At 45.0% G+C, this 25,052-nt stretch overlaps 1 protein-coding gene across 3 annotated transcripts in view; it reads right to left on the bottom strand.

The window, feature by feature from the left end:
* Positions 1 to 25,052, bottom strand: part of LNX1 (ligand of numb-protein X 1) — a 183,037-nt gene that overhangs the window by 105,048 nt on the left and 52,937 nt on the right. The window contains exons 2-4 of one of the 3 annotated variants that reach the window (XM_027056814.2): positions 19,143 to 19,194; positions 18,120 to 18,247; positions 61 to 546 (exon numbers count right to left, since the gene is read on the bottom strand). In XM_027056814.2, the coding sequence (XP_026912615.2) occupies positions 61 to 452 (392 nt within the window). In that variant the 5' untranslated portion in view covers positions 453 to 546; positions 18,120 to 18,247; positions 19,143 to 19,194. Of the gene's footprint in view, positions 1 to 60; positions 547 to 18,119; positions 18,325 to 19,142; positions 19,195 to 25,052 lie in introns of those variants that run through there. The other 2 variants (XM_053217359.1, XM_053217358.1) reach the window with 2 other exon arrangements.

The following is a 25,052-nucleotide window of genomic DNA, read 5'->3' as shown; positions in this document are numbered from 1 at the left end:
GAGGCCAGGTGTCCCCGGGAGGGAGGGCTGCTCGGAGCCGGCCAACCAGGGAGGCCCTACCTTGTCTGAAAGTGCTGCTCGAGATCACAGCGCTGCAGGACCTCGGTGCAGTACTCCGGGAACGGGCAGGTCACCAGCAGCTTGTTGAGAAGCTTGTTGACCAGGATGCTGGACTTCTTGCAATGCTGCAGCACCACAGGCTTACGATCCACGGGGCAGAAGTCCTTCTCCACCAGGAAGCTGGTGAGGCAGAGCGTGCAATAGGTGTGTCCACAGGGAGTGTCCAGAGGGTCCAGCAAAGCCTGCAGGCAGATGTGGCACACGAGGTCATCGTCCACATCTTCCGCGTAGGTGTAGAAGTGGTTTTCCTCAGGGGAGTGGGCTTGGCCACACACCACACACAGGGGTGCAGAGCTGGGTTCAGGGGGACAGGCAGGGTCTGGCTGGCTCATGGTCAACTTGGGAGACGGTATGGCAGGAAAGCAGCCCAGTGCAACAGTATTTCCTCTGGAGAAAATCACGATCTTCCAGGAGCCATCCACAGACCTAAAAGAGAACAAGACAGCTGATCTTTGTTTTCATGAGACTGGAGACTAAGCAATGGACTTGACACCCTGCCCCCCGCGGGCGGGGGACTGAGCTGGGATTCAGAAGGCCAGGGCTCACTGCCCCCTCTGGTGACTGACATGACCTTGGGCAAGTGACTTGGCCTCCTTATGCCTCAGTTTACCATCCATCCTGGTGGGAATAACGTTGGCGTTTAACATCCTCGCGCTGGGTGGTAAAAACCATCGGGGACTATCCGGGAAATCCCCAGAGATATAAATTGTTAGTAAAATTAAATTAGACCATAAATTATATAGACTATAAATTAGAGATTTAGAAGTTGCTCTGTCAGATCGGGACAAGAAGAAAAACAGTGAACACTCTAATGGCTTTTTCTTATCTTTCCTCCCAACTTTCTCTAAAACTCAGAGAAGGTAGGACGTCAGAGCCTTCAACTCTCCTCAGAAGAAGTGAGAACTGGGGAGTCTGTAGCGTTTTTACTGTGGTGAGAGCATGTTTTCCTCCATATGCATTTCATTCATTCAATCGGGCATTTGGCAGTTATGTGGGCTCTCCAGCTGCACCGCCTGGGTTCAAATCCCACCACCGCTGTGGGCCAGCCATTTAATCCATAGCTGGAAAATGAGGATAACAATAGCCGGCCTCATACAACTATTATGAGGATTGCACAAGATACGTGACAGAGAGCTCTCAGCATCATATCTGGAATATAGTACATGCTCAGTCAATATTAGCTACTATTTTTTTTAAATTTGTTAACTTTTATTCATTTTTGAGAGATGATTGGGGGAGGGGCAGAGAGAGAGAGGGGGAGACACAGAATCCAAAGCAGGCTCCAGGCTCTGAGCTGTCAGCACAGAGCCCTACGCCAGGCTTGAACCCACGGGGCTTGAATCACGACCTGAGCCAAGGTCTGACACTTAACCGACTGAGCCACCCAGGTGCCGCAATATTAGTTACTATTTTTACATGCATTTGTTACTGCATTCATTCCAGTCTAGCTCCCTTGACCTAGAAATTGAAAGCTATAGTTCCTACAAGGGGTCTTTTTGTTTCATTTTAACAGTACTCTTTTATTTAATCATATATATATTTCAAACCAGTAGAATACTATCACACTATGGATTTTCCTCTTGTATAGGTGTCTAAATGATGGAGTTTTTAACGTTCCCGATTAACATCTAGGATGTCTCTTGGAATCATTCCATAAATGTTTTTCGAGCGCCAGCTCTGAGCTAGGTAGTAAGCTGGGTGTGGAGGAGACCTTCAAGAGAGCTTTAAAAACACGCTGCTGCTCTCGTGGGGTCACCAGTCCAGGGGACGCAGAAGGCACAAGTAACCGTAAGTGCGCGCGAGGTGACCCTGGGTCATCTCTCATGAGGATTAAGAACCCCATGGAGTCCCCTGGTGGTTCTGTGAATGAAGCGTCTGAGTCTTGATCTCAGGGTCCTGAGTTCAGGCCCCGCGTTGGGCTCTGCGCTGGCCGTGAAGCCTACTTAAAAATAAAAATAAAAATCCTGCACCCTCCCCCACCCCCCTTCAACGTTCTTCATTTTGGGAAGTAAAGGAAAAGACGTCAAGCGTTCCACAAGAGCATAAAGACACGTGAGTAACCTAACAGGAAACTAGCTGCATTTGGAAATATGGCACAGCAAAGTCATAAACTGTGTTATATCTTTTTTCTTTTCCAAATTAAGTCCAAGGTTGTTTGTAGGAGCACAGCCTTATCTCCAAAAGAAAATACATGGACTTCAAGCTTTCAGTGGGTCAGCTTCGTGTTTACATTTCTGTCCTGTGCTAATGTGCCTGAAAGAACACTCTGGTCAGAAGGTTGAAGTAAAATGCCCTGAATGTGAAAACACTTAGATCATAGCATTTGATTTAGCATCAAAAGAGAACACAGAAGACTAAGGTAGAGTGCAGAAGGGGGTGAAGTGGTTTCTAGTCAAATTTCATGGAAACATACACAGCTGCTATTTGTCCTCAGGCTGATAGAAGGTACTGGAACCACACAGGAAATGCTTTAAGTGGCAGGAAAACAGTCCAAAAATAAACATGAAAACGGAAACGGGCCACCCAAAAGATTATCATCCACTAGAGGAAAAAAAAAAGTTCACATATTTTGAACTTTGACAAGAGTTTTGTCAAATCTTCCCACGTGTTTGGGTCCTCTCCATTCCTCCTCCCTGTGCTATACTGAAAAGTGATAGGAATGCAGCTGTCGCTCTGGTCTTACCACTGAAAAAACAACTTCACATTTCTGGGCCATGCCTTTATGGGTGAAATTGTGGGACTGGACCAGATCTTTGGTTTTCAGACTGTGTTCTAGAAAGTGGCAGGTGCCTGAGAGCCTTCCAGGGGAGGGACGGAAGGAAGGCAGGTGGGGTAGAGATTTGCCCACTTCTCCACCCCACCCAGTCCCAGCTCCATTTTTACGTCTCTGACACATCAATTTCCTTATAATATTGTTAGAAGAACCCTAGCTTAAAAAAAAAAAAAAGCAAGCCACCAGATCGATACTATAAAATCTCTTTCAGAAACAGAGTTTCAGCAGAGGATTCTGTGCTAATAAAGCAGAGGGTTTTGCTTTGTTTTGGGCAGTTGGCTTTTGGGAGAATCTTTTTTTCTTTGCTTTCTGACAAGTTTTGAGCATTTACCATGTGCCCGGCACTGTACTTGGGGGCCTTATATACATTATGTTATTTAATCCACACAAATCCCCAGGGTTGCTTTGTTCGTTTTCATTTAAAAAAAAAATTCTGTTTTAGCGTTTATTTATTTTTGACAGAGAGAGAGACACAGAGAATGAGCAGAGGAGGGGCAGAGAGAGAGGGAGACACAGAATCTGAAGCAGGCTCCAGGCTCCGAGCTGTCAGCACAGAGCCCGACGCAGAGCTTAAACTCATAGACCGCAAGAGCATGACCAGAGCCGTAGTCTGATGCGTGACTGACTGAGCTCCCCAGGTACCCTTTGTTTGTTTTCATTTAACAGATGAGAAAGCTGAAGTGTGTGACATGTAAGTAACTTGCCAGTTACACCAAAAAAGAAACAAACCAAGAAATGGTGCTGACTCTAGTTTCTGTTCCTATTTTGCTACATTGTGGCCACGCATCTTCCCCTCCCCCCCCATCATCATGACTTCATTCGAATGCAATTAAGCAAATAGAAGAGCCCGAGGAAATTGGGTTTAAAAATCTCTTTAGGACCATTGCGAATAGGTTTTTCCAAGGCTCTGATTAAAAATTTTCTTTGACTTTACTGAGTGCCAAAATGGTGGACACTAAATGAATGGAACAGGTAAACAAAACCGGCAGGTTCTAGCTTCCAGCCCCAATTCTTTTTTCTTTCCTTTCCTGTTTTTCTGAGAGAAATTTGAATTCCCTGGCACTTGCCCATACGAGTACACTAGATCCTTAATATAATATTAGCGTAAACACTGCTGTTGGTATTTTCCAACTTTGCTTTAGACTAAATAAAGCCTATATGAATAGACACAGATTATGAGATAATTGGCCAAAAAAAGCAAAAAAGCAGTCTGGGCTCTAAAGAAAGAACTAGGTAGGCTTTTAAAAATATGACTAATGGGGTGCTTGGATGGTTCAGTTGGTCAAGTGTCCCGTTCGTGGTTTCGGCTCAGGTCATGATCTCACGGTTCGTGGGTTTGAGCCTCACCTTGGGCTCTGAGCTGATGGTGCAGAGCCTGCCTGGGATTTTTCTGTCCTCTCTCCCTCTCCCTCTCCCCTGTCCCCTCTTTCTCTTTCTCTCTCAAAAATAAATACACTTACAAAAAAAAAAAGAAAAATTATGATTAATGGGCACCTGGGTGGCTCAGTTGGTTGAGTGTCTGACTCTTGGTTTTGGCTCAGGTCATAATCTCATGGCTTCGTGGGTTCAAGCCCTGCCTTGGGCTCTGAGCTGACAGTGTGGAGCCTGCTTGGGATCCTCTCTCTCACCCTCTGTCTCTGCCCCTCCCCCACTTGTGCTGCCCCCGTCTCTCTCAAAATAGACTTAAACAAATTTTTGAAAATAAAAAAATACCATGAACATTATTTATGCAAGGTTTCTTATTTCTAGTTTACATCTTATAACCTGTATGATGTATCATGTTTTTAAGACATGAACTGAGAAGAAATGACCAAAGATCATTAAGGCTTGAAAGGTAAACGATTTTTCCTTCCAAATGTCAGCGAGAGGGCTTGTTAGCTGAGTCCATCTGTTACTGGGTGTCCCAGCCCTCGGCACTTCCAGCCCTGGTGTTTTTGCAATTTGGAGAAAGAGAAGGGAAGTAGATTTCCTCCTTGGGTGTATATGGGGGGGTGGGTAGGAATGGGGATGAAAATCTTACACTTCCTCAGTAGACCCCTATGGTGGCTTAGGAACCATCTTTTCTGTCTTTCCTGTGATTTGGGGTGCGATAGAGGCCCAAGATGACTTTTAGACATGCAGGTGGCCTACCAACGCAGTGGTGACAAGTGCCAGGAAGACTCAAAATCTCCATCTCTGTCCTTAATCCCTGCTTCCTTTCCCCGCCACTTTGTGGTCACGCCCGACACTTGTACAGAAGTTCTTCGACCTAACTTTCAAATTCTGAAACTTCGGTGGCTGACAACAGAGATGCATTCCAGAGCAAAGTGAGTCAGCGCTGTCTGCAAGCAAAGAAGGTCGTTAGAGGTCGTATGTATACGGTCCCCTGCACTAAAAATCCAATAGTCTTAAGAACAGCCCTTGGGGTACAACCTGTTTGGAAACGGAAAATTGTCTGCATGAAATAACCTACCAGAACAATGGAGTCCCTGGTGTGCTACTGTTCTAATTCTCCTTTAAATGCACGCTGGCTTTATAAAAGATGGTTACCCAAGGTGACCTTGATAAACCATATACTGCACTGGAAAGGCAATGGATAACCATATCCCTTGGCAGGCTGCTCTGACAATGTCACAGTTTCTTCTTACTCCAAGGACAAGACTTGACTCCAGACCTTCTCCTGGATGGCTGCATGAGTCACACTTTTACAACAATAGTAATGGGACTTCATATTATCAAAAAGAATTCATCTTATAGTCCATGGCAGTGTGCTCCACATCGGAGCTTTAACCTTGAGAAAGACGAAACATTGAGCCATAGATTCTTGGTGTTGAAAGGGAGCCTTGAGAGAAGGTCCCTAAATGAAACAGGCCTTTATTACCTTATAAAATAGATCATCCTGCTTCGGAGAGCTCTAACTACTAGGGGGGACAGTCCATATACAGAGCAAAAATTCGCCTCTCTAAAAAGAAAAAAAAAATCCCTCTCTAGAACTCACCAACCCCTCCATGGGTGTCAGATGTATCCCAGTAGCTACTTAGAATATATCAAATTCCTTAAGTCCTTTAATTGTTGGAAGACACCTTTTTCATCCCCCGGGGCCAGCAGCCTTGGGCTATGTGGCATTCCTTCAAGTTTCCATATACTCTGCGAAGCTGACCATCCTCTGCAACTTTCCAGATTATTCAGTGTCCCTCCTACGAGGTATGGGTAGAATGAGCCCCAAAACTCTAGGATATAGTGGAATGGAGTAACGGCACTCAGAGCCTAGGACTGTGTCTGCTTTCTTGGTGGCAGTAGAAGGCCATTGCTGTCATTGCTGATCTGCCCTGCTACAAGACTGAGACACCGCCCTGAGGCCTGGAGAAAGCTATTAGCAAGCAATTCTTGAGCACCGAGAAGGAAAAAAAAAAAAAAAAAAAAAAAAATCCAGGGTAATAAAGTATAAAAGTAGCAGCTAGAGACACAGTTTAGAAAATGCAAAGATATTTAGTAGTATTAGGTGGATTTATATAAACAGAAATTCCTCCGTGGCTAAACAGTTTGGTATTGGAATCCTCAGTGTATAACCCAATCCCAAGAATGAGTGGTATTTGAGGTTTGGGAGTCTCCCATTTGTTTATAAGCATTCCTATATTTTGATAAATGGTGATCTAGAATGTACTGACAAAATGAACATGAGAAAAGAGACATGGAAACCATTTAAACAAATGGCAAATCGGAGACAATTTTTTTTTCCCATCCAGAACACAACATCGATTAACTGTCACTGACATTCAGTAATAAATGAAAAAGTTAAAAAAGCGACAGGCCACGGGCAGCCAATCGAAAGGCCATGAGATGAACTGAAAGTCCTAAAGCTCTGGATGATCCTCGGAAAGGAAAGGAAAGGAAAGGAAAGGAAAGGAAAGGAAAGGAAGGAAGGAAGGAAGGAAGGAAGGAAGGAAGGAAGGAAGGAAGGAAGGGAGGGGAAGGAAGGAAGGAAGGAAGAAAGGAAGGAAGGAAGAAAGAAAGGAAGGAAGAAAGGAAGAAAGGAAGGAAGGAAGAAGGAAGAGAAGAGAAGAGAAGAGAAGAGAAGAGAAGAGAAGAGAAGAGAAGAGAAGAGAAAAGAAAAGAAAAGAAAAGAAAAGAAAAAAGAAAAGCGAAAAGGACTGGTGCCCAAGTACCAGAAAAGGAAAGTGTCTGAGGAGGTGTCCTAGTCACCTGGCACCGTTAGCTGAGCAGTCACTGAGGGCTCATACAAAGGAGGAAGATTTCAAACAAGAAGAAAAAAAGTGTAATCTGAAGCCAGGCCCCAAAATGATCACTGGATGACTGGATCCCGAAAGAGCACTGTTTCGAGCGTCTATCAGTCAAGTGACACAAACATTCTCTCCAGCAAGGCCACCACCACTATGTAAACAGCGTGGGGCTCTGCCCTACCCTCGCTGTGTTTGCTTCCTAATTTTTGCTGGCTTATTTCATGTTTTTTTCAAAATCTCCTAATCCCTTCCCCCAACCCTAATGTTTTACACAAACACATAAAGACTGAGGGGTGCCTGGGGGGCTTGGTTGGTTAAGCATCTGACTTTGGCCTAGGTCATGATCTCACTGTTCCCAAGTTCGAGCCCCGCGTAGGGCTCTGTGCCGACAGCTCGGAGCCTGGAGCCTGCTTCGGATTCTGTGTCTCCCTCTTTCTGTGCCCCTCCCCCGCTCATGCTCACTCGCTCTCTCTCTCTCTCTCTCTCTCAAAATAAATAAAAATTAAAAAAAAAAACCACAAAGACTGAGAACCCCTATACCAGATGATTTCTGAAGTAACTTTTAGGTTCTAGAAACTGAGCTGAAGGTGTTTCATCGTTGATGATGCTTTGCAATTTGGATGAAGCTATGCAGGCTGGTTCAGAACTTGGTTCACGCTGGTCACTGAGGCCACACCTCAGCACAGAGATTACAGTCATTCAGGAACCTCATCCTGGACTGTGAAGACCAGAACTACACTCATGTGGGAATCAAATGGAATAGTGCTGGTAAATTCTTCACGTCGATGGCCTCATTCTCTTTCTAAATAATTATCTGTGGGCGTATTTGTCTAACCACTGCCCTGGCACTGGCTGGAACTCCTAAATTAGATTATTGGAGGGAAAGCAATTGTCAAAGTTAGGGCAAGCTCTTCGTCTATTAAACAAAGTACATTTATAATTACACTTTATAGATAAACTGTGTGCAACTTGGAGATATCAATAACGTGCCATTGATTTTTTTTATAAATACCAACTGTGAACTAAGAGGATGGACGAATGCTCTGTGGGCTATTCCTTAGCTTACAGACACATCAGTAATAGGGAGGAATTAAGTGCTTTAGTGACCTGAATTAAAACGGTCACACACGAAATAAAAACTGTCTTTTAACTTACGAGGGTTTGAAGTGGGGGCTGAGGAGGCAGGGGAGTCATATACCTTGCAGAGGAAAAGGAGAGAGAACACAAAGAAGGCAGGTGCTTATGGACTGTTGCAAAGGTCAGGGTTGGTTCTGAATCTACTTAATATCTAAATCAACGATCCCCAAGAGGGAGTAAGCAATTCATTAATTGGATCACTGAAAGATACTTGCCTGCATAGTGTTGCCACCACTAGAAAGGACAAATATATAAAGTGGTCTTTAAAGAGGTAGAAATATCTTCAGGAAATTAAAGGAGAATTGAACTAAAAGGAGACCATGTCTGGAGTCAATGACTGAGAATGTAGATAGTCAGGAAGTGGGAAGAACAAGAAAAGCAGTTAAGTGAAAAGCGTCCCAAGTGGCTAGCCAATCAGATACAAGTTCTAGAAGCCCAGGGAAGATTTTTACAAGCTGGTTGGAGAAGAGCTTTGTCTCCCTTGACCAAAGATTTACTGCCTTTCCCCTGGGTGTCATGGCACCCCTTTCATACTTGGGTTTCTTTGTAAGAACTCTGTCCCAGAAAAGATGTCCTTTCGTTTCCTGGTCTATCAACATGGTGAGATGGAGCTGACCCCCTGCCAACAACAAAAATGAAGGCAGGGTATTTTGTGTTAACCAAGGGTTCTGTTCATGCAAAGAAGCGCCATAGGATCCTGGGAAGAGATAATTTCAGAGGAGAAACGTGGGGAAGCAAGCTGACATTCTTCCACCCGAGGCTGAAAAACATATTTGGGATTTTTTAAAAAACAGATAACCAAGTTTTACAGAGTGAAAGACAAGGTGAAGGAAGATATTTGAATTCTCACCATTGTTTCTGCTGTTTTTCAATTCTATGTATGTTCGTTGATCCCCTATTATATGCCTGGCATTTGTCTTAGATTCTGGGGGAGCTCCCACTGTGGTAGGGTCCCCTCCCTAAGGAAAGCAAAAGGAAAAAAACACCTCAAGGCCACCTGGTTATACACGTACGTGACAACATCCCTCAGGACCCTGTGTCATGCGACCAGTTAATCAGACTACATGTTTGTATGTTACCATTATGGGAGACAAAGAAACAGAAAATATATAAAAAACTATGCCATGTGGCGTTCAGGGCTCAGTTCTTCAGGTACAAACCCAACGGAGCGGTGCCGGCAGGAATAAAGTTGTTTCCTGGAAAGAAAAGCCTCAGCGTCCCGACTCTCTGTGCGAGAATCCTGCTACACCATAGGGAATTCAATGTTATCCTCAGTGAGTGTAAGTCTAATTAGAAAAATGGAGCTTATATATAGAAGAAAAATACGAAAGCACTGCAAAAAAAGTACATATTGAGCATGGCAAGGGGTATGATCCCCCCCAAATAGGAGCCAGGGACAAGTTTTGGAGACAAAGAGACAAGAGAACAGTATAATGTGACCCGGAATGGCCAGGAACGTTCATGGAATAGTTGGGCCTCAGGGCACATCATCAAAGCTTCGTGGTATATGGACAAGTGGGAAGAAATCAAGGTAGGGGAAGAACGTGAGCAAATCCCCCAGTCGAAGAAGAGAAATACACACACCAGTGTTTGGTCACGTGATGATCTTTGAGATTTTAGAATTACCTTTGAAGAAATCACAGGACTTTGAGTTGGGTAAGAATCTTAGCTTCTCCCCAAGTATAGGAATCCTCTTTATAACGTGGCTGTGAGCTGGCCTACCAGCTTCTGCCTGAAACACCTACAGTGATGGGGAGCTCATCAGCTTCCCAACAGCTGAATGCTTTCCTTTTGTTACCTTGACCTTGCCGTGTGACACAGATCACAGTCACTTCCTCTAAACATGGCAGCCACCCCGAATTAAAGAGAGGGTGGGTGGTTTCTCTCCTGTCTCTTCTTTTTGTCTCTGGTTCTTTCCGTTGTCTTCCTGGGGAGTCGACCCAGGGTACAGGGTCCGCCCAGGGTACTCGCTAGTTTGTTACAGTCCCTTTGAACACATGACAGCTGGAAGTGGACACTTATCCAGTTGTGGTTTAGTGGTTCAGTGGAGCGGTTGTTTCTTAACCAGGATACTACTTGTCTTTAAAAGCAATGGAGGACAGTCGTTGCTGATTTGCTTTTGTAGATACATCAGGCCATTGACCAAAAACACTCAATAGGTCTTTAAAACATAAAACACTACTGTGCCTCAAACGTAGAAATAAATGGTGGTAAGTGGTGTCAATTCTAACTCTCCTTACCTATTTAATGACCAATAATTCAGCCTCCACACAGACAGGGAATCACTCCATGAGTAGTGGGAGGAGCCTGCATATGTAAGTGCCAGTTAGGGGGTATAGCAGGTAGAATGATGCCCCCCCCTCAAAAGATATGGCCCTGTCCTAACCTCCAAAAGCTGTGAATGTGACTTTAATTAAATAAAGGTCTTTGAAGATGTCATTAAGTTAAGAACCTTGAGATGAGATCATCCTGGATTATCTAAATTACCTTAAATTCTATGACAAGTGTCTTCATAAGACACAGATGAAGAGAACACACACACAGGAGACGGTGATAGGAAGACAGAGGCAGAGATCACAGTTATGCAGCCATAGGCCTTGGAATGCCTGGAGGTACCAGAAGCTGGAAGAAGCAAGGGAGGATTCTTCCCTGAAGCCTTTTGAGGAAGTGAGTTTCTGCCAATACCTTCATTTCAAACTTCTGGCCTCCAGAAATGCAAGAGAATAAATTTTGTTGTTTTAAGCCACTGGGTTTATGGTGATTTGTTACAGCAGCCTTGGGAAAGTAACCCAGAAGGCTATGCATTTCTAGGGGCATTCTCCCAGGACTGAGGGAAATATCCCCAACGATCCACACCAACACTTCTCTCTGTAGCTTAAGGAAATGGAAAATAGGCTGGGATGGCAGCCATTTAGACTGTTCCATTCTTTTTTCTTAACGTTTATTTATTATTGAGAGAGAGAGAGACAGAGTGCGATCAGGGGAGGGGCAGAGGGAGAGGGAGACACAGAATCTGAAGCAAGCTCCAGGCTCTGAGCTGTCAGCACTGAGCCCATCGCGGGGCTTGAACTCATGAAACATGAGATCATGACCTGAGCTGAAGTCAGATGCTCAACTGATTGAGCCACCCGGGCGCCCCTAGACTGCTCTGTGCTTAGGGATGGCAGTTCTGCCCTAGTATAAAAACGTAATAACTTCTTTCAATCCACTACTAAGCTGGAATACTGATGTCTTCTGCGATGACAATTACACCAAATTTGCCAGGGCCCCAAGACTACAGATGGAAGGGCTGAGTTTGTGTGTGTTGAAGAAAACATAATACACACATAACAACAATACTTAATGAGGAGTTTGAAAACACGAGGTGACTCATGTATTAACGCAGGAGCCAAAACGTGCAGCGTTCTAGTCAAAAAAGGCCACGTGACTGACAAACGCAGTCATAAGCCAGCTATGCAAATCATCTCCCAGATAGCAATGGCATGTTTCCACCTCACCATCATGCAGTGCTGTTGCCATGCGCTGTGCCAAGAGGCTATTAAAGAAAATTCTTGGAGAGTTTCCATTCTGCTGTTGGTGAAGTCTTTTGTGTGCCTGTGACAAATGCATCAAATATAAGAAGCAAATAAGAGTCACTGGAAAATCATGGTGGAATTTGAATCCACACATTCCAAGGCACAAATGAATGATGTAAAAAACAAAACAAAACAGAACAACAACAACAACAACATCCCCGGTTAACAGGGACAGAACCTACTGCCACGGTTAAAAGTGTACTGGTTAACCTACTATGTCAAAGAGCATGGCTCCCATGAGCAGGCGCCTTTCTTTTAGAAAAGCAGAGGAAGAAGATCAGGGATGAAAAGGATAGAAATGAAGGGATTCTCATACAAACTACAAATCTCAAATCTGGAGGCCATCTTGTCTACTCCCTACCTGAAGCAGGATTCGCTTCTTCCCCCTCCTTTTTAGAATACGGTAGAAAATACAACATAATCATTATTACTACGTAATGAGTAGTTCACTAGGTGCAAGATACTGTGCTGGGTGCTTTACATGTATTTTCTCACTTAATTGTTGGAGTAATGCTACGAAATCAACGATAACCTTCACTTTAGAGATGAATATATGATTTGCTGAAAAAACGCGAATTCTCTCTGGTATTCATTCATTCTTTTAGCAACACATACCAGGCACATATAAATATGCCAAATAAACAAATACACCAAAAAACAATCACCATCAGTGACGGAGATCTCAGTACCCCAAAAGGCAACCTCCTGGATTTTTGGACAGCTCTAATTCTTAAGAAAAGAAAATTCTTTCTTATATTGATGAGCTGTGTGTCTCCATATAACTAAGCAATAGGTCACTATGGTGTCATTGTTCACTCGGAACAAAATGATATTAGAGGAAATGGTGAATGTAAGAGGTTCACAGGAGGCGACCAACATTTTCTGTTTCTGATTTCAGCTAAGTGCACTTTTTATACTTACCAACTTGCATGGTTTTCATGTTGACCCTTAGTCCCTGGGGAGAGCAGATAGCTAAATCCCATTAACCCAGGAAGAGAGATGTGGTCTTCCTTCCAGATAGTTTTGAAAAGCCCTTGATAGTTTAGAGGCACTGTCAGAGGACCATAAATATGCCACCCACATAAAAGTGAGTCTACACGATGCCAGCACGTAAATATCAGGCATAGTTCTGTGTCATCACCAGGAGATCCATGAATAGATGAGCTCCATGAATACTGATGTGATGAGGCAGACACATTTCAGAGCCTCCCTTGTACGTGCTCTCTTGGCAGGCATTTTACATGGCCTTTCAAGAAGTCAGAATCCCAGCAGACCCTATTTTCTCCACTCCAAGTGAGGAATTCACATCCAGTAGGGAGACACCGGAGGCCAGGAAGCTAGGAATCACTGCTCCAGGAGAATCCATTGTTTATTTACCTCAGAGTCCTACCGCCACAGGTCTGCAACAGACCAGGCATTTCAACGGGCAGCCACCCTACCCTGGAGCTCCAAGATAAACAAGATAATCTTTGTTAACAGGTTTTCTTTCTAAACCTTCGGGGAGGGAGGGGGCTTTCGGGAAATCTGTTTTTCTCAAAGAGTCTTTGGCCCTCAACTTACTACTGTTTCCATCGTTATTATGTCCAAACTGTAGCACGACCCAAGAAGTCTAACTTTAGCCAATATAATAATTGTTTTCCACATGGGCACACCTCGGAGACAGTGTGGGTTCTGTTCCAGACCACCACAAAAAAGCGAATATCTCAATAAAGCAAATATTGTAATAAAGCGAGTCAAATAAATTTTTTGGTTTCCCAGTGCATATAGGAGTTATGTTTGTACTACACCACAGTCTATTAAGTGTGCAATAGCATTATGTCTAAAAAAAAAATGATGTATATACCTTAATTTAAAAATACTTTATTGCTAGGGGCTCCTGGGTGGCTCAGTTAGTTAAGCTTCTGACTCTTGATTTCTGCTCAGGTAGTGACCTCACGGTTTGTGGGATCGAGCCCCACGTGGGGCTCTACACTGACATTGTGGAGTCTGCTCCGTATTCTCTCTCCCTTTCTCTCTGCCCCTCCCCCACTCACGCTTGCATGCACCTGTGCTCTCCCTCTCTCTCTCAAAATAAACTTAAAAAACAACAAAAAAAAACCTTTATTGCTAAATAATGCTGTCATCTGAGCTTCCAGTGAGTCGTAATCATTGATCACAGATCACCATAACAAATCCGATAGTGATGAAAAGTCTGAAATACTGTGAGAATTACCAAAATGTGACACAACAACATGAAGGGAATAAATGCTGTTGGAAAAATGGCACCGATAGACTTGCTGGAGGGAGGCTTGCCACGACCCTGTAATTTGTAAAAAATGCAATATCTGAAAAATGCAATAAAGCTAAGTATGCCTGTGTATCATATAACAAGAGATATATGCCTGTGTATAACAAGAGAGATATGCCTGTGTATCATATAACAAGAGATATATGCCTGTGTATAATATAACAAGAGATATATGCCCGTGTATAACAAGAGATATAGGCCTGTATATAACAAGAGATATATGCCCGTGTATAACAAGAGATATAGGCCTGTATATAACAAGAGATATGTTCCTGTGTATAACAAGAGATATATGCCTGTGTATAATATAACAAGAGATATAGGCCTGTATATAATATAACAAGAGATATATGCCTGTGTATCATATAACAAGAGATATATGCCTGTAATAATAGAACAAGAGTTGCCATTTATTGGGCACCTGCTATATTATACATCAGGCATTTTACACGAAACCATGTCAGTTATTCTTCACAATAGCATGGGGTTTGGTACATAAGACAAAGAGGTACTGAGTGCCTAGTAATTACTTGGTGGAACTAGGCCTCGAACCCAGATCTGATTCTACTTTCCTTTTAAAAAACAGTATTCAGGGGAGGGGGTTGTCTGGGTGGCTCAGTCCATTAAGCGTCCAACTCTTGATTTTGGCTCAGGTCATGATCTCACAGTTCATGAACTCGAGTTCTGCCTTGGGCCCTGGGCTGACAGTGCAGTCTGCTTGGCATTCTCTCTCTCACTCCTTCTCTCTCTCTCCCTTTCTTTTCTCTCAAAATAAATAAACTGAAAAAATTAAAAAAAAAAAACCCACTACTAGCAATAGCTCACATTATGCCAGGTAGAATTCCAAGCAGTTAACACATTTCAGTTGTTTCTTCTTCATAAGAAGCCTATTTTCCAGCTGAGGTAAAGCGGGGTTAAATAACCCGTCCCAGCCCCCCACCCCCACCCCCCCTCCCGCTAGTATAAGGTAGAGCTGGGTTTTGAACCCAGGCAACCTGATGGCAGAGGCCAAACCACTATTCTAAAGCAGTAGCCCTGTTCCACCAAGAACTACACAAGAGGAGCATTTCCCGGTGAGGCATCACCCACTCCCCTGCAGTCGGTCTGATTTACCGAGGTATGTTGCCCCCCTAGCTTCTGCTAGAGGACCCGGCGACTCGTGAGGTTTGCCATGTTAGCGTCCCTTTTTGGGGAAAGGTAAACAAGGAAACTGATGGGCAGGGAAGTTGAGGCTTTCCCCCAGGATCCCCGAAGCACACCAGTAGTAAGGTCAAGATTATGAACCCCTGTCCATCCGCTAGGCGGTTACCTTGCTCATGAATGATGAAAACCTGCCTTAGCTTTTCAGGATAGGGTGAGATCTAGAGAAGGCCCAGGAGCCTCTTAGGCAATGACTCAAGGTCATCGAAGGGTACAGGATAATCCGTTAGTGAGGCAATCATGTCCAAGGGATCCCTAAGCCCCCTTCCCCAGGGCACTGCAGGCTCCAAACCGGTTTCCTCCTCCCTCCGGCCGCCCCCGCCCCCGCCCCCACACCCCCCTCCCCCGCCCCGGTGGCGAGGCACAGCGGCACAGGGTGTTTATCAGCAAGATTGGAGGAAACCAAGCACCCAGTCTGCCCTGGAGAGAGCACAGTGGAAAGCAGAAAGGGCTGCCTGCCAAGTCAGATTACAGCAAACGACAACAGGACATGTCCCCGCAGGCCTGCGGAGAACCACGTTTGCTGGGTCTGTGGTGCAGCGACAGCTTTGAGGCGGGAAAGGCCGGAGGAACAGCAGCCGGCGGCTCCTAAGCATGTCCGGGAGCTGGCAGAGACCAGATTGCCCCAGCTTGTATGACATGGTTGAAGTAGTGTCCTCCTGCCTCCTGCCTGTTTTCTTTCTCTGAACTGTTAAGGTTGGAGTTAATTATGTACAATTAATAACCATTACAAGAACCATCAGAGTTTCTAACGATGGCGGCCACGGAAGATCTCTTATCTTGCTAGGGTCAGACTATCTCTGCCAAGCACCCAGGAGAATGCCTTCAAGAGCGGATCTTGCCTTTGTTTGGCACCCACGTGGCCCTAGACACTGGCCACATGACCCTCTCTCTCTGTTACCTCAACTACTTCTCACGATCACTTCGTATCACAGGGATTAGCTCCTGTTTTACCGATGAAGACACTTGAGGGCCTGAGCGGCTAAGTCACTTACTTGCTCAAGGATGTAAGCGGAGAGACACCGTATGTTTTCCAGACAGGTCTTATTGCCACTTGAACCAAGAGATGAAGTTACCACACGTAGGGAGCCACCGTGGGGCGTTGATCCCTTCGGACAATATTTGTGCGCAAATTATCCAAGAGGCCAACTGCAGTCTAGATAACCTGACTCTGAATTCCAGCCTCTAATTTCTTTCCTTTCTTATATCTGGGGGCATGGCACCCACAGTTTTGTTCCTTTAGTAGCCAGGGACCCTGACATGTAGCGATGAAATGGGGTACTTAATCATAAATTACGGTGCAAAGATCTAACAGACCATGGTAATCCAGAAGGAATGTGTCTCGTGGAGAGGTTTCTGACGTTAAAGACATATTTTGCTCCAGAAGATTCAGGACCTGAGAGCTCTTTTTCTGTCCTCTGCTGACAAGGCTCCGAATCAAGGGAGAAAACACACAGGTAAGGTACCACCATCCAGACATACCACTCGGGAAAAGAACCCACGAAGGTCAGTTCAAGAACGGTACAAGCCTCCACCGAATAAGCGAGAAAGTGGCAACAAGGCCAGGGCAGAATCTCCGTACTGAGAAGCAGCGGTCCGACAAAACTCTTCTCAGCTTGTTTCAATTTCGACTTCTGGAGAATTGACATGCACTTTGAATTTCGGGGGGGGAGGGGGGTGAATATGAGCATAACCCCTAACAGGCTATCCCTTTGCAAAGGTACTGGCTGACTGAAATCTCAGAAAAACAGCCATGAAGGAATCCAGAATGAAAGGTCCCCTCACAGGCTGATTTCTCCCCTCCATGTTTTCCAGCTCAGCTCAGCAGGGAAACGGGATGTATTTTCCTTTCTCTGCTGGATGCAGAGTGGGGCTCTTGGGCTGTCAAGAACAGAAGGAGTATAGGCTGTGGGATCAGGAGTAAGAACACAAAAATGGATCCTAGGAGTAAAATTACTTCAAAAAAAAAAAAAGGTCAGGTCCCGGGGAGAACAATCTCCTCCATATATCTGCTATTAAAAATATTAAATAAAGATTTGCTGTTAAAGGGGGAAAAAAGTGGAAGAATTAAAAAACAAACAAACAACAATTAAAGATCAGACCTGAAGTTACATTCTTGTAAGCACTGAGGAAATGATCTTTTCTTTAAATCAAAGGTCAGCAGGCAGCCAGGCCAGGTCTGGATGTAAACAATTCTAATCCAGACTGCAAAGTGGATTTTAAGAGCGTCAACAAAGAACAAAGAAAACAGAAGAAGTTTTTAGAGAAGAAAGAGGAAGGAAAAGGAGTCCAGGGCTTCTGAGGGGGGCAGCAGAATTCACCTGAGAAACAGACTTCTGGTGGTGGGGGGACATGTTAGGTTCAGATGGAAATTACCTCTGGGGAGACAAATGCAGAAAGTAAGGCAAAAATAAGGCAACCGTGAATTCAGTCGGCACTGGCCTCCCAACCCCCATTAAACGGGCCGGACAGGTCTGAACCTTTGAGTTCAGTTTCAAAAAAGTCTGCACTGCAGGGTTTAAAAAAAAAAAAAAAATCAGATCAACTTCCCAGACAAGCAGAGGCTGGCTTAATGATTAAGAGAAACAAAAAGGATTAAATATCTGGCCTGGGAGAATTTTCCTGTGCAACCAAAATGTCAAAGGCATCTCTCTGCTCTTCCCTCTCAAAAGGGCTTCTCCCTGTGGGACAAACTCAGAGCTAAGCCATTCAGCTTATGTATTTTTTTCATTCAAATTCCTCATTCAGATCCCTCAGGGGCCATGGGGCTGAACGTCAAAGGAGAAAAATGGAGAGTTTCAACTCACCTTTTCAAGTGTGTGTCTGGGGCTCTCAAAGCAGCAGCAGCCCCGAAGTTTCCATGCCTTGTGGGTGAATCCAGCAGCTCGTGGGGCTGCCTGAGCAGTGACCAGCCTCAACCTCAGCGTACAGGTGCCTAAAGGAAGGAGGAAGGCATTGGTTGGTTGAGAGCAGGAAATGTGTGACATCACAGGGAGCCTCACAGATAAAACATTGCTGGGACCTTAGCTATTGAAACAGTCAATAGGTCCCGCCCACCTGTCATTTACCTGAATACCTGTGAGCAGGTAGGTGGCGTCTCGGTTCGGACAAATGAATCAGTTAGAGCAATTTGCCTGTTGGAATTTACTTTCTTTCCTGAGCACCGCACGTGTCCAGCCCCGTGGACAGATTGGAACTTAAAAGCCTGGTTGTTTCCTCGGCCCCCTCCTCCCACCCCGTCCCAAGTAGCTGTCCCTAATAGACTTAAAAAAGACACTAAACCACCAAATCAAGACAGTAAATTCATGGGCATAAAAAGAAGAGTGTGAAGACTGACTTTTTGGAAAATATTTGAGAGTCACCCTCAAATGCCTTTTTGAATGGCATCCATTTGAATCCCACGTGTTTCTGTGTTCCAATTTTAAAAAAATTGGAGGTGACTCTTCAAATACACCTTTTAAAAAATTTTTTAAATGTCACTTTATTTTTGAGAGAGAGAGAGAGACACACACACAGAGTGCGAGTGGAGGAGGGGCAGAGAGAGGGAGACAGAATCCGAAGCAGGCTCCGGGCTCTGGCTGTCGGGACAGAGCCTGACGTTGGGCTCGAACTCACGAATGATGAGATCATGACCAGAACCGAAGTTGGGACACTTAACTGACTGAGCCATCCAGGCACCCTTTCAAATTCAAAAAAAAATCTTAATATGATATTTGTTGGCATTTTCAAGGTCAAGTTTTCAAATGCTTTTTCCCTACCCCCGCCCCAGTGGGAGGGCAGCGTTTTAAGCCCTTATTCAGGAGTTTGTAAAACTTCAAGGTCATTCCTACCTCGGCTTGCCTGGCGTCTTAGTCACATGGAGTTGACAGTTCACTTGTAGGCCTGCAATTAGGAACAATTTAAATGATTCAGATTTGAATGATAGTACAGTAATAAGGTGGCTTTGTCTGCTGGTTACAGCCAGGAAGAAGGAGTCAGGATTATTTCTGTCCCAAGCCTGGTGTGTGACCCTGGGCAAGTCGCTGTGTTGCTTCAGTTTTTCCAGCAGGAAAAGATAGTAACTCCACAGCTCAGCTCCGCCAGCACCACAGCCGCAGCTGGGAGCTATTAGGACTGACTGTTAAACGCTTTGGCATCTTCCAGAAGATTGTAAACAACTCCCTTCATTGTATTTAAACGTCCTATATGTCTGTGGTCCCCATCCAGCATCTCTCAACAATTTATTCACTCTCTGGAGCGCTACCTGGGGATACTGTCCGTTCTCACTCCAAGAGATGGCAGAGACGTTTCCTCAGAGAGACATTTCCTCCTCCCCCCACCCCTTAAGAAAAAAGTGTTGAAATTCCTATCCCTCCCTGCCCCCCCCCCCCCCCGATGCTGTGTCTCTCTTCTCCTGATATTGGAAACGCTTTGGTTCCACACATTCTAACATTGGACTACTTTAGCGGGTTTCGGTAGGTCCTGCCATGGGTAGGTTGGCGTCCTGACTGGGGGGAGGGGTGGAGGAAGAGGAATCGAGGAGAGGGGGAGGAGGGAGGAGGGAGGGAAGGAGGTCTTGATTCTGCTCTCTTGGCCTCCACTTTAACTGAGCGCAGCTGGCCATTCAATACCTTGTAAAAGGATCAGCCAGGGAAGGAGGAGAAATTCTAGTTAAGTGCCTGAGGTACAGAGCAGACTCTGGATACTTCCCTGGCCACCCTCCCCCAGCCATCCCCGACTGCTGTGTTACACCTTCCCCACCTGGGAGCTGGGTGCGCTTTGAAGAGAATGAAAAGCCTTAAAAAAAAAAAAAATCCCCACTCACATTTTTATCCAATAGAAACTAAGGTAAGCATGGTCTCCCCTGTCGTATTAACAACAAAACAACTCTGCAAACACTTTTCCACCACTTAGGTCTTTCAGGAAAAGACCTGGTCCACCAGCTGAGACTCAACTGAGAAACAACAAAAGAAAGACTTCTCCTTCACTTTGACAGGGTGTCCCCTTGTCCCTGAGAAGGGCAGGGCGAGTGGCCAACCCCATGAGTCATCTGGAAGGCCGAGCCTCTGGCAATCTTGAAGCTACCTGCCTTTCCTGTGTGTCAGTCATGCCTCACCTTTTTTTTCTAGGGCCACCAAATCTGTCCTCGGAGGGCAGAATCACAGTTTTTTTGTTTTTTTTGGTTTGGTTTTGGTGGGGGAGTTGTTTTGGTTTGGTTTTGGTGGGGGGAAAAGAATTGGTAGGAAGTGATCAGGCACAAAGCTTTATCCAAAGGCTCCCAGGCTATGGGGCTTCCCTTGCTATAGTCACATACACTCGGCCATCTACATATATGGCCTGATGAATAAACATTAAGAACAAGAGTTGAAGCAGGAGTGGAGTTCACACCCTAGTATGGTGTATACACGAAGAGAAAGAGACAAAAGTAGATGTATTTCACACAATCAGCCATCCCAAGTAAGAGGCATCTTGGTACTCCTGGATTTAGAATAATCTCTCACGGTTACAAAAAAAAAAAAATCAATATGGGTTTCATTATTCCATTGAGGCTGTCGTTGCATTATTCAGGAAATGACATTTCTAAAGTGTTGTGGAAAAGATATAAATCAGAAACGTAAAAAACTAACATTGAATAGGCACTTAGCGGGTGCTACTTACTGTTCTAAGTATTTTTTTTACAACAACCTTTTAAGTTAGGTGCTATGTGCATTCAAAGCTGGGGAAACCCAGGCATATAGAAAGGCTGAGAAGTTACTTAAGGACGGACCAGCCCTCAAGCAGCAGGCCCAGAGCAGTTTTAACCAGTGGAAAGAAGGGGAGGAAAGTTTCTAATTTCATGCTCATGGGGCAACTTCGTGGACACTAATGAAGCGTCTCACCCGTTCCCTATTCAGAAGGAAGTATCTTGTGGAAGTAGCCCTGGGGGAGTGTAGTTTCCGGGAAGGAGTGTCTTCAGTTATAGATGAATTACTAATCTGGTTTATACGTACAGTATATACGCATAGAACATATACACACGTGCATATATTTCTACATACAGTTATGCGAAACGCACCAGGAAATCCATGAAATCGTACTTTTGAAGCATGAAATCATCTTTTCAAAGCCCGTCAAATCAACTGGAGAATGGAAGATCAAGTTGATGGATCCCTTTAGGACGATCAGTTGTAAGTCTATGGCACCTTTTATGGTTATTTCTCGCTATAACTTCAACAGTCAGTGCCTTTAAAATCTGAAAATCTTATCAGGGCAGCCCTAAGAACATGGAAGGAACAACATGCCATTGGGTAATATGAGACCATGTAAAATTAAGTTCCAATACCACCACCGCCATGACGGATGATGGAGACCTGGGTTGGCAAATACCAGATGCACACTGCGCCATTCTTTTCCCCCATACCATACGGGGTAGTCTCTAGTCCTTGCTAAAGGGCCATGGTGCCCTCGAGCTGAGAGGTAACCTTAGAATCTTCAAGATGTAAGTCCAAGGACAATGTAATTTCTATGCCTAGTTTCACAGAAGACGGCGAGACAGTCAGGAAAGGAAAAGAATGGTGTTGGCTGGTGCCATCAGGGAAGATTTCATGGAGAACGTATTGAACCTTGAAGGATCTGGCGAGATGGTGAGAAGGGCACACAGTTCCAAACAGGGTGGCCGTGTATATGGAGGCAGGAATGATCACAGCCTGTGTGTGGTGGGGAGGAAGGTGTGGTGGGGGAGCAGGTGGAAGCAGGGGAAGAGGATCCATCACATGCTAAGTTTGGATGGGTACTGTAGGACCAGATTATGAAGCCCCTCGAGGGCTGACTGCTTCCGGTCTCTATGATATTGCTGGCTACTACTCTCATGATGAATAAACAGCTTTTTTAATTGAAAAAAAAAAAAAAAAGAAGAAAGAAATTCAGCATCTTATGCACAGGGTAATTTATCAAGAGTGACAATGTTTTAAGAGACGAACCAGAAGACAGACTCTTAAATACAGAGAACGAACTGAAGGTTGCCAGAAGGTAGGTGTGTATGTGGGGGGGGGGGGGGGGGGGGGCGGGTGAAGGGGATGAAATAGATAAAGGGGATCAAGAATACACTTATCTAGAAAAAATAAAGAGTGACAATGTTTTCAGTGTTGAGCTAAACTTCCAGGATGTGCCATTTTGGCTACTTTATGGTCTTCTTTAGAAGCACGTCTCCTTTGCGGTCGTTATATCCCGTAAACATCTTTGTCTGGAAGAGCAGGTGGAACACATTAGAAATCCCTCTGAACTCAAGGTTGGGCCTGTCCTAGTTAACCAGCCAGCTCACTTGGGCTTTTTGATTAGTTTGAATTCTTTCATGTGTCTTGACAGGGAAATCTAAGGGGGGAAAGGAGGTCTGTTTTCAAAGCTCTTTCCTTCTAGATCAACACAATGAAGGTTGGCATCCTCAAGGATTCCTCCTGGCAATGGACCCATTGCTAAGACCATGCCTCGTGATTCGTCAGAATTACTTTGCCCCTGTTTGCTTCCTTTTTTTTTCTCATGGCATATTTGTAGAGTTGTCTACGATGACTAAATGCCACAACAAAAACATATCCCATCTGATTTTAATAAACTCATCTCTAGAAAAAGCTTCTTTGGCTGAAAGTGCTCAGCATTATGAGATGGAATTGCTGTATACATGCCATCAAATTGGCCTCAGGTTTTGTTTTTTTTTTTTTAAACTAGCTTAGCCCCAAATCTTTCATTGGCTAATTACAAGTGCCTAGCATGATGCAAATAAGCAGATCCCACAAGGGCAATTATGGAAAATAATAGTAATAATCACAACTATCAGCTGATGTGATAGATGCCATCTGGTTCTGTGTGTGTGGAAGAGATTCTGGTTCTCCCACAAACTCACAGCCTGTGTATTGCCTGGTTGGCAGATGAGCTTCTAGGACACGCTATGGATCTACAGGTTAGGAGCAGACATTTCTCTGCTTTGCGTGCTATTTGGGGGAGAGGTAGTGCATCAGGTATTGGATTTGGCACGTATTTTGTGCACTTGGCACATATTTGTGGCCAGCCTACTCTGCTTCAGCACATATACACAACGATAATTATCACAAGGCCTATATTCTGGAACTGTAAATATCTTTATGTGTATATGACTCCACTCCTGCATAAACCAGGTGGGTTACTCCATTTTTGGGTGATGATTATTACTATTTTGGAGGCTATCATGTCTTTGTTTCTTTACTGGTTCCTTCATATACAGCTCTAATGATTGACCTAGTACCATACATGGAAAATGGAAAATGTCTCTTCTCTTTGCTAACTTTGGCTTCATTCTGAGGGCTTTCATGGCACTGTACATGACCCCTCCAGCATCCTTGACCCCCTCAACTATAAGGACATTGACCTCAACTCCCCTTAGGCTACCCTTTCTGAGGGCTACCCGTTGGATCTTCTTATCACCCCCAAATCTTCCATTTCAAAAAATCAGGGAATGCTATTCTCAACGCTCCAGGTTTTTCACTCCCTTATTCAAACTTCGCTTTCTTCTCTGCACTGATTGTGATCCCTGCTTCCTGGAGGCTGCCCAAGAATACCTGCTCCCTAGGTTTTACTTCAAGCTTATCTGGCCCAGATTCAACTTCCTTGCCAGCCTCTTCGACTTCCTGGTGACCTGGCAGGACCATGGCACCACCTTCCCTCCTCCTATAAGCATGAAGCCTAGAGCCACTATTTAGGTATGTCCTGCTGTCCTGGTCACTAACCTTGACACTTCTGCTCAGTGTCTCTCCCTTCCCTCTCGGTGGTCACCCCACCTTCAGCTTATTCGCCTTGCCTGGCACTTGAGGTTTTTCACGATCTGGCCCCTGCCTGCCTATCAAAACTCGTCAAGATCTTTCTTATCTTTTCCATCCTCAGAACACCACCCACCTCCCAGACCCCAGGCCCGAGTAACTCTGTGTCGGAGGGGAGCACTCCCTCACACCCCCACTTCCACGGGAAAGTGGTTTCCAAGGCAGGCCCTGACTAGCTCCACACTTTTCCCCCCTCTGCCTCTGGGAGTCCCCGACTGGAAATACGGGAAAGAACAACCAGGTAACCTCGGCTTTGCTCCTCCCTTTTCTGTGTTGGGAGCAAGGCAGACTTTCCCTGTGCTGCGCCGTGCTCTGAGTTTTCTCTGGCCGGCCTTCTGTTTGAGAAACCGCCACTCCCAGGTCTGCCTGGTCCGGGTGTCTTCAAGCTCTGTTTTCCCTTGTCCCGGGTGTTGTTCTCCAATTTAGCCACTACCATTTAAAAGGTGATATTTTTGCCTCCATCATTATTCTTTGGGATATTTTCCAGATTATCCCAGACCCGAGTTTGGAAAGAGGCACTGTTTACGGAGGTTCTCCTTGTGTACCCCCCAAACTTGCTTGTGGTTCCCCTAACGACCAAGGTCTCTCACTTCTAGGCTCTCACCCCTGCGAGGCCATCTAACAGTCATTGTTCGTTTGCCATTGCCTGGATGGATGGTATGCACGCTGTCTGTGTTCTCTCACAGATTCCTGGCAGAAATCCCATGAGCTGACTCTACTTAAGAGATGAAGAAACTGAGTCTCTGGAAGGTGACATAACTTGCGCGACATGCCCAACTGATGACAGGCAGACCCGAGACTCAGGTGTTACTCCTCCCTCAGCCTGGGAAACTCCTCCTCCATCCATAGCGCTCAGCTCAAATGCCATCTCCTTCACAGAAACTTCTGTGACCTCCCTGTGTGGATATCTGTGCCTGCCTTGTGCTTACCACACAC

This window comes from Acinonyx jubatus, chromosome B1, assembly GCF_027475565.1.
Source record: "Acinonyx jubatus isolate Ajub_Pintada_27869175 chromosome B1, VMU_Ajub_asm_v1.0, whole genome shotgun sequence".
Lineage (NCBI taxonomy): Eukaryota > Metazoa > Chordata > Mammalia > Carnivora > Felidae > Acinonyx > Acinonyx jubatus.
The sequence above is the reverse complement of the archived record's forward strand: the minus strand, read 5'-3'. Positions and strand labels throughout refer to the sequence as shown.